The sequence below is a fragment of the Saccopteryx leptura genome, chromosome 6, assembly GCF_036850995.1.
Source record: "Saccopteryx leptura isolate mSacLep1 chromosome 6, mSacLep1_pri_phased_curated, whole genome shotgun sequence".
NCBI classification, from domain to species: domain Eukaryota; kingdom Metazoa; phylum Chordata; class Mammalia; order Chiroptera; family Emballonuridae; genus Saccopteryx; species Saccopteryx leptura.
The window spans coordinates 141,812,851-141,825,362 of NC_089508.1; the positions used below are offsets into that span (position 1 = coordinate 141,812,851).

Below are 12,512 nucleotides of genomic sequence, written 5' to 3' on the forward strand. Positions count from 1 at the left end.
CTCTATAGGCTTACCTCACCAAATTATCAGTGAGTAAAACATGTTTTTCCAATGTTCATTTAGACTTCAATGTTATTACTTCTCAGTTAATTTTCAAATATGAAAAATAGTTAATGTCAAGAACTTACAAGAAAAGAATATCTAAATATATAAAGAGTTTTCTTTTTGTACCATTTTTAGGAAATTTGTGGAGATTTTTAAGGAATTGAAAATGGGCTATGTAAAGTAATCTTGTATTATGCAGTATTTTGAGCAAGGCTAATTATATTAACCTGACTGCAATATATTCTTATTTTTTGTACCACATTAATACAAGCCAAAGAAACACACACACAGCAGATAATTTTGTCCTCTTTTTGGGAGTGTAATATTACTGATGACTTCATAAGACCATCTTTGTGCCCACAGATTCAGGGCTGAACCTTTTTCTGGGAACATGATTGTGTTTATATTACTAAGATTTTAAAAATCACAGTGCTACGTGAGTGTGGCCAATTCATCTACTTTGGAACTGTGGGTGTCTAGGTCTCTTCTGGCACTGGGAGTGGGGAATGATGCCATTTGGAACGTTTCTAAAACACTCAGACAAGATTTCACGAGTGGGCAATACTGATTTCTCTGTAAATGTAATTTTTTCACTTTGGGAGGTTTGTGTACCACATAAAATCAACTATCGCAATACTGTTTTTAAAATAAAAAATATATATAAACAAAATCAATGGTAATTCACTGCACGCAGAGCACCCGTCACACTTCGACTTTGAGGCTTGTTTCCTTACAGGTAACTGTGGGCGAAGGCTGAAGCTCTAGCCACTGATAAGGCGATGGGTGTGCACCTGCCAAATGATCAGACGAAAAAACTCCTAGTCATTTATTCTGAACAATAAAGCATTTTTTCCATCACAAGTTCTCAGTGGTACATTTTTTTGTGTGTGTGACAGACAGAGAAAGAGATAGAGAGAGGGACAGATAGGGACAGACAGACAGGAAGGGAAAGAGAGATGAGAAGTATCAATTCTTCATTGCGGCACCTTAGTTGTTCATTGATAGCTTTCTCATATGTGCCTTGACCGGGTGGGGGGGGGGAGGCTACAGCAGACTGACCCCTTGCTCAAACCAGATGAGCCCGCACTCAAGCCAGCGACCTTGGGGTCTCAAACCTGGGTCCTCTGCGTCCCAGTCTGATGCTCTATCCACTGCGCATCAGTCAGTGGATGCCTGGTCAGGCCTCAGTGGTACATTTTACTGGACTCCAGAACAGAAAAATTAGAGGGAAATACACATCAGTGGGTCGGGGTTCTATCTTGCACTCTTCAAGTTTACCTCTCGGGCCAGTGGTCTGGCAAGCATGAAGGGGCTGCTCTGTTCTGTGCACAACTCTAGGAACAGCTTCTGGGACTGAGCTGATCTGAGAATGAGTTATAGATACTTTAACCAACTTTTCCTCCACACCAATACTCTATCCCTCCAGAAATCTTAATGAGCTGTTGAGAGCCCCCATTTAAAGCTGCTGCATAAAATGATCCTCTGGTGAAAAGCGATTGGAACAAGGGTTAAAGCTGACATTGAAAGGTGACTGTGGAGGGCACAGTGTTCATACAACCCTCCTTTAATATGTGTGGCCTGTGATAAGATGATTCATTACCTGGGGCCGCTCTTTGACAAGCTCCATCGTTCAGCCCTCGGGGTTCTGACGGGACAATCCCACCCGCCCAGGAAATATAACAAGGTCAGCTTTTTTCGCTGGGACGTAGATGGAGATGGTTTAGCTTATAATGCTTCTCTGTTTAGTTTTATGTAAAATAAAAACAGTGTTCAAGATATCACAATTCCTGTTCTCCACAGAGCAGGCCACGCAAGGATGCATGAACTCACTGCCGCATAAGTAACTCGAAGGGAAAACCAGGGACTGGGTTTTGGAACTGAGTGTCAGGCCTCCAAATGGAGTGCACCCGACACCATCAGCTTCATCGCATTTGCTTTTCAAGCAGCTTTTACATTTATTGGGGTCTTGAAGATAGAGCCACCCTTATCTTCAGCTTCATCAGTATTTCAGTGACAGCGCTAATACATTTAGCGATGTAAGGGAATAAGCATGCTGCGGCTCAGGACACAAGAAGGTTTGCTAGACCTGGCAGACTGAAGGAACCCTACAAGTACACAAGAGGCCGGCAGGCACTGCCCAGCCCAGCCCAGCCCCGCCCTGCCAGCTGGCTGTTTACAGTGACTTCACTCTAACTCACCCTTTTCCTTTGCTGTTCTCACACTACTTCGTCCATCCGTTCCTGTCATCGCCCCACATGTTCAGAAATTGACTTTATTAGAGCCAATTTATTAAGTTGAGAAATCTTAGAGCAATTAAGGAAGGAAGTTTACCAGTTTCCCCAATTACTCAAGTTTAAAAAGAATGAAAAATTAAAAAGCAAAACCAAAATTATATTTTTTAAAATTTATCTTTTTTTAAAAAAAAGAATGGCCTGTTGTGAAAAGTAATTTATTCAATTAAAGTCAGAACACCAGTAACCATATAGAAATGAAAACAAAATAAAACAGACACTCTAGGAGAAGGAAAAAATAATCTTCCTTCTAAAATATAAAAAAACCTCCCAACACTTCTCCTATTCTTCACATTGATAGTAAACATTATTTATTTGCCTCAAATGGATGTGGTTACATATTGCTGTCATGCAAAAGAAATTAATTTCCTTTCTAAATTCAATCTGCCATAAAAATTCACTCTTGTTGCCATCTCCCACTCACCTGTCCTTGTGCATTAGTAACTAGTTGACCCGTGACCCCCTGAAGACTGGAGAGGGCATTGCCAAAGGCCTGTGAGCTTGCTATGGAGCCCATGGCTGCTGCCGCAGCTGCTGCAGCCTGACTTGCTAGTGGGTTATTAACCAGCTGCAAAGAGAGAAAAGATCAAGGTGAAACCACCAAGAGAGGCACAGGCACAACACATGAATACAACGTTCATGAGGCACGGGGGGGGGGGCGGTGCTCACCCCAAGTATCTCATGCAAAGGGCAGGGAACCCACCCAAGGGGGCTTGGGGAACATTCCTTCTAAGGGCATGGGGGTTGAGGATGTTGGAAATGAGGCTGGAAGGAAAGCATTCTCCACTAACACTGGGTTGCTCAATGGAGCCTGGGTTTAGGAGGAGCCCAGGAGAAAGTGAGGTGGGCCCCAGGGAGAAGGTGGCCATTAGGCTCTTCTCAGGTGGAGAAATGATTTGGGAAAAATCCCTGGATTTGTCCTCCAGACTACATAGAACTCTGAGGAAGCGTCTACTTTCCTTGAGGTAACCAGACAGAATGTGTGATTAAAACAGGAGTAGAAGTGAAAGAAGGAATAGATTTTAAGGATTTATGCAAATGAATTGATTTTTAAAATTTGGGTATTGCAGTTTCTTTTAGGGTTATAAGGTAAGGCAGATGGCTCACTCCACTCCCTTCTCTAAGGAAGAGGAAAACCAAGGTCAATAGAAATGGAAACCTCCAACCTCTGTGCTTTCAGAGAGGGAGTCTAGGGTTAGACTTTCTTGGAGGACTAATTCTGACCATGAGATTCAAGGTCAATGAGAAAGGTCCTATGGGGAATGGTCAGGCTGACATCTGCTTGCTGTTTTAGCTAATATATACCATTCTTTTGGCCTCTTTCCTGGGATAAGAGTGAAATGGGGAGAAGAATTTGATTGGGGGGGGGGTACCCTAGGGGGAGGTTATGGTTGCCAAATCAGGTTTTCATGGAGACCAATTCAATATTCTTTATCCTGCCAATTTTCCACACCACAGGTTTTCAGGCCTTCTGACCATGAGGCAGAAGTGTAGCTTGAACTAAATCTGCATTTAGGTTAATGACTAGATATAAATTCAAGAAACATTTAAACTATTTTCACAGTATTGGTTTTGATACATGAATTTCATTTGTATTTAATCTAGGGAGTTATTTTTTCCCATATAGTTCCTCTCAAGTACAACAATTGTTGTGTGTAATAATGCATTTTCCATCACTAGTTCCCACATCCATGAAATTCCTGCATTTTAGCAAGAACCTGCCAGGACTGAGACCTGGGGGAGAAAGAATTAATGCCATACTTAATTCAAGTCTTGGAAACTCTTTGAAAGCTCTATCTTTTTATTTTCTTCTTTGCTTTTTGCATTTTTTTAAAATCTCACACTCTCTTCTTTATCTTTTTCTTTCTTCCCTCTTTCTTTCCTTCAAAACATATTTTATTATTTAATTTCTTTGAAACATTGCCTAGAATTTATATCATCTCATGAGAAAAAAATACTAATTGTCAGAGGAACATCAAAAAAGGCAGGAATTTAATCATTTTTTCCCATTAATGTGATATCTTTATCTTATTGGTTTCTTTATTCATTTATAACAAATTTCATGTATCTAGTTCTATGGTAATACCAATGACCCAACATATTTTTTTTAAATGAAAATCCATTTTAAGCTTATTACTTTATGTGTCATTTGCCTTTATCTCTCTCCTAAAAGACAATAATGATTTTCCTTTTAAGGAGAAAAAAATCTCATTCATCATCCTAAAGAGAAACCCAGTCTTATGCCAGATTGCCACCATGAGATTTAAAATTCAGGTTGGCCTTGATCTTGGTTTTCTGAATATATTTTTATAGTGTACATGAGGCAAGTACTGGTAATACTGAGAGAAAATTTTACTTGTTTTTGGCTTGACTATATAAAGATGTAGAGTTCATATTGTGTTCATTTTTCTCTCCTAAAGTGAAGAGACCCTTTGAGGAACTCTGCCCTCACACTTCCAGGACAGATACTGCCCACTGGAGTTCTATCCCAGGTTGTCTGCCAGCTGCCATACTTACACTTGTTTTTTATTTTTTATGAAATACAAGTTGAAATTGTAATGAAATTCCCAAGTTTAAGGGAGATCTCAAAATAATTCTTAATCATCAAAGAAAGATTAGATTATGTGCAGTTTGGTTTTAGTGTTGAATATACAATTTTGAGTGAAAAATTTGTCCATATATATGGAATAGAGAAATACTTTTAGAAATTGTAAAGCCTTTCTCTATCATCTAGATCAATCAAAATTCATGTAGGAAATTCTGGAATTACTCTCTGGACATAATACAATAGTGTAGATTGAGAATTTCCTACATTTAAGACATTTGTGTATTGTTCAGCTATAGTACCTTATATTTGCTATAGATACAGGCATTGTATAAAGTTTAAACTATTGTTCTAAATATAAAACAAAGTATATGCTTAAAAGTGGGCTCTGAGTCTTTGTGTTAGGAGGCCAGGAATGAGTACCCTTCTGCTGCTTTGGAAGTTGCTACAGAAACCATAAATGTACAGATTTTATTTTGTTTATTTCCTCTATATCCTGTGCCTAGGTGAAGCCCAATCTTTCTTTTTTCTGCCTTTCTCTCTTAATGGTGCAAATGCCAACTGGATGACTCTTTTATTTCCTGCCTGGCATCCCTATGTCTTTGTGAGAGGAGAATGGGCTCTGGGGAGATGTTTTACTGGCCCCTGGAACTAGAGCCAGAATTAACGGCAAGAGAGTGTGGTAGATGCAGAGAGCGGCTACAAGTCAATCTGTAGGCTGACAGGATTCCAGGTGGAATACTGGGATGTTGATGGATGCAGCTTTATAAATATCTTCTGGCTTTTCTGTCTGTGACTGCCAAGGCAGGGATGTTATATGCATAAGACATGAGGCAGGGAGGCAGGAGGGGATGGTGGGGAAACCATAAGTGTTCTCCTCATCACCTCAGGTCATGTCACTCTGTATCGTCCCTAGTCATGTCACATTAGTGGTGTTCCTATCAATACTTTCTCTTGATTGGAGACTTAAGGTAGATTTGGACAGCAGGGTGTCCAGGCGCAATAAATGCACATAATGAGCGTGCTAATATTCTGAGACCAACTGGACATTTTGAAGTTGCTGCCAAGTTTAAGCCTTTAGATTTTTCATTGATAATGTACCTGACCAGGAAAGGATGACTAAAACAAAGTCTGACTGCATTACATTCTTGTGATTTCAATAGACCAACTTGGAAAACATGCTGAATTCTGGTGCATGCTTATTTATAAATGTGGAAACTCTCAAAGCAAGGATTTGCACAGGGCTAGAGTTCTCATGTTCCATCCAAATAGTCCTTGAATACATCAAACTATAGTTCTGAATCCTCAGATAGTCCAAACATTTACTAATAGAAACATTAATTTCTTAGGACACCCCTACCTCAGAATTTTAGAGAATATGATAAAAAAATAAGTTAAAAAAAGTTTTGTATCAATAAGGAAGGACTTCAAACCTCACAGAATCCTGTCCTTCATTCATGCAATTGAGAACATCAGCTCTGACACCAGACCGCCTTGGCTCTGACTTTCAGTAAACCATGCCTCATTTTCTTATGGGTAAAATGGATGTAAAAAGTGTATCCATTTTACTATGAAGAAAGATGAAAAATGTTTATGATCTAAGTGAATAAGATGACACAAAACAAAAAAGGAGTATCTATATTTAAAATAGTACTTATTTCAGACACATACAGAGTTATGAGAATTAAGTGAAATTACATGTGCAAAAGTTTTAGAACAATACTTGACATATATCAATTTCTTGATAAATGCTAGCTATTATTCTCATAGTTTATATTATGCATGAGAATGTGAACTAATAAATTTATCAGAATTGGAATTCAACTCTACAAATATCTTTTCACTTCTGAAATAATGTAAATCCAGGTAAACTACATTCTCTATTTTTATATTTTAAGTATATTCTTTAATTTTAATATACTTATTTTTCTTTTTTTTTTTTTTTTTTTTTGTATTTTTCTGAAGCTGGAAACGGGGAGAGACAGACAGACTCCTGCATGCGCCCGACCGGGATCCACCTGGCACGCCCACCAGGGGGCGACGCTCTGCCCACCAGGGGGCGATGCTCTGCCCCTCCGGGGCGTCGCTCTGCCGCGACCAGAGCCACTCTAGCGCCTGGGGCAGAGGCCAAGGAGCCATCCCCAGCGCCCGGGCCATCTCTGCTCCCATGGAGCCTCGGCTGCGGGAGGGGAAGAGAGAGACAGAGAGGAAGGAGAGGGAGAGGGGTGGAGAGGCAGATGGGCGCCTCTCCTGTGTGCTCTGGCCGGGAATCGAACCCAGGACCTCTGCACGCCAGGCCGACGCTCTACCACTGAGCCAACCGGCCAGGGCCTATACTTATTTTTCAAAGGGTAGCTTGAAAGAAAATATTAGCTAACTAATATGATTATTAGATGAGGCGAATTTCATGATTAAAAAGACAAATAAGCTGTTTAAAAATACTTCAGGTTGGAGAACATCAGAAGTATTTAAAGCATGATTTCACCTGCTTGTCTTGGGCTTCTCATATTTGATGATTTATAGAGAACTTTGGAAAGAAAGTGTTGTTTTAATTTTGAGGCCAGAGTCAGTATGTGTTGGATCAGCAAGGGAAGCCTCCTTTATAGTAGGTTATCCTTACACTTAGTTTACATTTATTACAGTTCTATAAAGACACCCATTTTGGAGCTGAATTCCTGTGTCATGTCAAAATATTGTGAATAAATCTATCCCACACTTGCTGATTTGATAGTATAGGCATGTGAGAAATTTATAAATTTTTTTTAGAATTTGCAATTTCTACATCAATATATCAACATTGGATATTGTGTATAAATTTATAGTGCTTTGTACACATTCATGCTATTGGTGGACATCAAATGGTAATGAGAATAAAAACTTTGCTAAAGTCTCTTAAAGGTACACTCTTACATGATTTCATATGTTTGACATCAGATAACTGTCACCATAGATCATACCACTACATGATGAAGGGGTGGCTGATCCAAGCCGTGCCCCATCTATTCTTTCTCAGAAAGATGCGCATCCTATAGCCTGGTAAAAAATTCAGGTTTTTGAATCTGAACATTAGTAGCAGAAATACTCCTCATAAAAGTTTGCTGATGATACTATTCTACTATTATAAATTTTATTTATAAAAATATGGCAGCAGGATGAGGTAGTATAGCTATGGTATTATATGTCTATGTTTATGCCTTTATTCCAAGAGGGCCTTATAAATGCAGAAGCTCAAAATCTTTCTTTGGAGCATAATGGCCCATGATCTATAGTTTTATCATTCTCTTCATGAGCTATGTGGATTTTATAGAGTATGGATTTTGAAGCAGCTTTCTTTGCTACTAACTTTTCAATTTAGAATCCTGAAAGTGTGGTACAATTTGTTTTTAAATGAGGATGTTCACAAATGCATTAATCACAATTCACTATTTAAGGCACAGAGTAACTTGCAGTGGCTGCCTGGTGACAGGAGGACAAACGTGGCTTTTTGAGTTCATTCATGTACCTTTCTTTCTTCCTTCCTTCCCCCCTCCCTTCCCCCCTTCTCCCTCCCTCCCTCCCTCCCTCCCTCCCTCCCTCCCTCCCTCCCTTCCTCTTTCTTTCTTTCTTTCTTTCTTTCTTTCTTTCTTTCTTTCTTTCTTTCTTTCTTTCTTTCCTTCTTTCCTTCTTTCCTTCTTTCCTTCCTTTTTTAAGTGAGAGTATGAGAGATAGAAAGACTGACTCCTGCATGTGCCCTGACTGGGATCTACCAGGCAACTCCCACCTGGGCCTGATGCTTGAGTACTGAGCTATTGTTTTTAGCACCTGAGGCTGACATGCTCAGACCAACCTTTGGAGCCATCCTCAGTGCCTGGGGCCACACATGAACCAATTGAGCCATGGCTGTGGGAGGAGAAAGGGGAGAGAAGAGGGATAGGGAGAGGGAAGAAGCAGATGGTTGCCTCTCCTGTGAGCAGAAATTGAACCCAGGACATCCACACACTGGTTTGATGCTCTATCCACTGAGCCACTGACCAGGGCCAGGTCCTTACTTTTCATATAACATGTAAAAGAAAGCAGTGCTTTTTGGTTTCTTGAGATTTTTAAAAACTAAATCAGTACTTGTACTTCTTCCCCTCATGTCTTCTCTGCAAAGGTGAAGGGAATGCCAGAAGACACAAAAGGAAAGGCTGGCCAGATTCAACTTAACAACTACTTGATGTGTGTTTTATCTTACAAGACTTTGCCACTTGGTCTCAAGATTATCATGTTATACAACTCATATAACAGGAATAAGTTTTGTGAAGTTGAATACTGAGCCGAGCTTTCCTGCTTGCTCTCTGTCCACTTCCCTCCTAAGATGACAACATGCTAGATGCCAACCACCCAACTTTCTGGGACAGAAGTCTCTGTTATTACTGCTGAGAGTCTCAGGCAGGAGTGCTTGAGTTTTGCAATGATGGCTCAGGCACTGCAATGTCCTGTGATACCTTGATTAATCAGCACAAACTCACATTGATATCAGTGTTATTTTAGAATAAATTTTGTAGTCAAACTTTAAGTATACTAACTTTCTATTAATGTTCCAAGACCCAGCCATATTGGTTAACACAAGAATTTTAAAAAATTACCTACTTCTGAGGTTCCCCAGAAAGGTTGAAGGGAGAAATTCCAATCTCTTAGGGGCTCTGGGCTGTGAATGAGGTCCCAATCTAAGGCAAGGAAGCTGGGCCTTCATGCTTCACCGACAGTCCCAGTTAATAGCTCTTGGGGTTGAGGAAAGGGCTGGGAATGAAAGCCCATGCCCTGCTGGCTGTTTGCTCTGGGAGGGAAGAGCAGTCATTGGAAAGAGGGCTGCAGGTGTTGGTCATTGAGACCCCTCCCAGAGGGCTGGAGGGCAGTCACAGAAAGTAGGGATTCCAGAGGGTCTGCAGGGACATTAGTACTGGCTGCTACAGTGCAAACGTCACTCCCTTTACTCATTACCTTTGATCCTGTAAACAATTATTCAGTATCCACCATGCTTTGGGTGCTGTGTGAGGAAAGCCTAAGAATGACAGATTGACAAGTTTCCTACCTTCGTAGCATTTTTAGTTAAACAGGGATAAAGCTTTTGGGGCAAAGGGAAAGGAAGTAGGAAAAGATGAGTGGGCCAGGGAGCAAGAACCAGACCTGGTGGCAATCTAGGGTGGGGGTCAGTGAGAGAAGAGATGGTGGGTTCAGAGAGACCTGGGAGGGGCCGCTCCGAGTCTTTTGCTTGGAGTTGCATAGAAATGTAACTGGCAATAAACTATATCTAAAAGGGGAAGCAAGATAGTGGAAGGGTTCAACGCTTAAATTCTGGAACCAGATTGCCTGGGTTCCAATTCTGAGGCTGCCAGTAACTAGCTCTAACTGTATGTGATAGTCTGAATATTTGGAGGTTAAGATTTCAGCATATGAGTCGGGAGGGAGGGGAGTCACAAAGATGATGCTATTAGGAGAAGGGCCTTTGGGAGATGCTTAAATCACAAGAGTGGAGCCTTCATCAAATGGGATTATCAAAGAGACCCCACGGAGATCTCTAGACTTTCTACCACATGAGGACATAGAAGACACTATGAACTAGGAAAAGGGGTCTCATCTCTCATCAGAATGAGAACATCCATGTTCCTTGCTCTTGGACATCCCAGCTGCCAAAACTGTGAGGAAAAAATTTCTGTTGTTTATAAGCAACCCAGACTGTGATATTTTGTTAGAGCAGCCTAAACAGACTTTGTGTCCAGTTTCTTTAGTTTTAATAGAATGGGAATAATAATAGTGCTAATGACTTTATAGGGTTGTTATGAAAATACATGAATTAAAATGTGCAAAACACCAGAAGAGTTACTGGCATAGAGTAAGCACTACATAAATTTTGCTAATAATTTTTATTCCTTCTAGGAACTTCTGGTCATACTGCTGTTTTAGATCCCAGTCTCCTCTGCCACTCACTCCCTCCAGAGTAGGAACACTGGCCTTTTTATGGATCCTCAACTGTCAGGATGTTTGCATTTGTTATAACTGTCCCATTCATACATCTCTTTTCCCAGGTTAACTCCTAAGAGACACCTTCTTGCCTACCCTATCTAAATGTCATGCTCTTTCTTTTAGAGATTCACACCAAAACATGTATAAAGAAACAATGTCTGGATTTGTTTTAAAATAATCTTTGGTGGGGTGGGAGGGGTGGGTGGGGAGAGAAAAGAGTGTCTTCGGTTGATCATCATAGAAGCAGAATAGTGGCTATATGGTTGATCCTCAAACAACATGATCTGAACCGTGTGTGTTAACTTATATGCAAATTTTTGAAATAAACGCAGTAAATATATTTTCTCTTATGATTTTCTTAATAACATTTTCTTGTCTCTAGTGCTCTTTATTATAAAGAATACAGAATATAATACATATAACACAAAATACGTGGTAATCAACTATCTATGTTATTGCTAAGGCTTCTGGTCAACAGCAGGTTATTAGTGCATTGCGGACTCTCAATGGTGGATTGAAAATACTGTTTGATCTGTAGTTGGTTGAATTTACACATGTGAAACCTGTGGATACAAAGGGCTGACTAGTTAAGTTTTTGAAAAGTCAAAAGTTACACATAAATTTTTGACTATGTGGAAAGTCAATGCCATAACCGCTATTCAAGGGTCAGCTGTACTATTTTTTCTACTTTTATAGATATTGAAATTTTCCACAATAGTAATTTTTTTTTATTTCTCCTTCACTCTCCATTTTATCTTTTCACTTGTTTCACAGCATTTTGAATCTGATAGTCCATTACTCACTTGTTTATTCCTTGCGTTCCTCTCTGTACAATGTAGATCTTGGCTGACTATCTCCAGCTCCTTCAACAGTGCCAGGCACCCAGAGGCCTCAACTAATGTTTGTTGAATAAATCTATGAAGAAGTATGTTGAAGATCTCTAGACCCTACTGGGAACTTGAAGGCAGTTTGGCTCTTTAATATTTACAAAAAAAGAGTAAAAATTTTGGAGACAAATTTGTTAAAACTCTTCTTTTTAAAAATACTTCACCATATTGTACAGTCTGCCACACCATGCCGACTGACTGGCAAAAGCCTGGTCATGGGTGCTACAGTCCTGAGGGATCGTGAGTAATGCCTGATGTGTTCTTCGTGCGTGTGGCACCTGCCCTCACCTTTCCTGAAGCTGCCTAGGCAGATTCCCACAAGGTGAAGAGGGGTACTGAACAGTCTTTCTTACTGCTGGGAATGAATACTCCGGGATATAAAACTCAACAATGACAACATCTCTAGATGAAGATCCAGAGGGCTTCTGTACATCTTGGATCAAAAGCCCCGCCACTCCTAGAAATTACATGGCTATAACTGAGTGGGGACACAGCTGGGGTGAGGGCTTAATCTCTAGGTTTGTTGTTATTTGGGGCTGCAGGATAAGGCGGCAGTGAATGAGGACCTTTGTATGATATTTCTACCCTTGGGCTATGGTGGAAGAGACGGAGTTGGATGCGGAGCTTCCATCGGCAGCGGTAGCCCGGCCTTGTGGACAACAGCGAAGGCGGGAGTAGAAGGATGGACTCAGGGGCTCCTGGGCACAAGCAATGCTGCTTTGAGGCCGGTTAGAGGGGTGAGGTCAGTGAACAAGGGGG

The 12,512-nt window shown here is 40.5% G+C and overlaps 1 protein-coding gene across 1 annotated transcript in view; it reads right to left on the bottom strand.

Annotated features, from left to right (window-relative positions):
* Positions 1-12,512, bottom strand: part of POU6F2 (POU class 6 homeobox 2) — a 609,603-nt gene that overhangs the window by 75,670 nt on the left and 521,421 nt on the right. Inside the window, exon 7 of the mRNA XM_066343683.1 lies at positions 2,761-2,904. Within this exon, the coding sequence (XP_066199780.1) occupies positions 2,761-2,904 (144 nt within the window). The remainder of the gene's footprint in view (positions 1-2,760; positions 2,905-12,512) is intronic.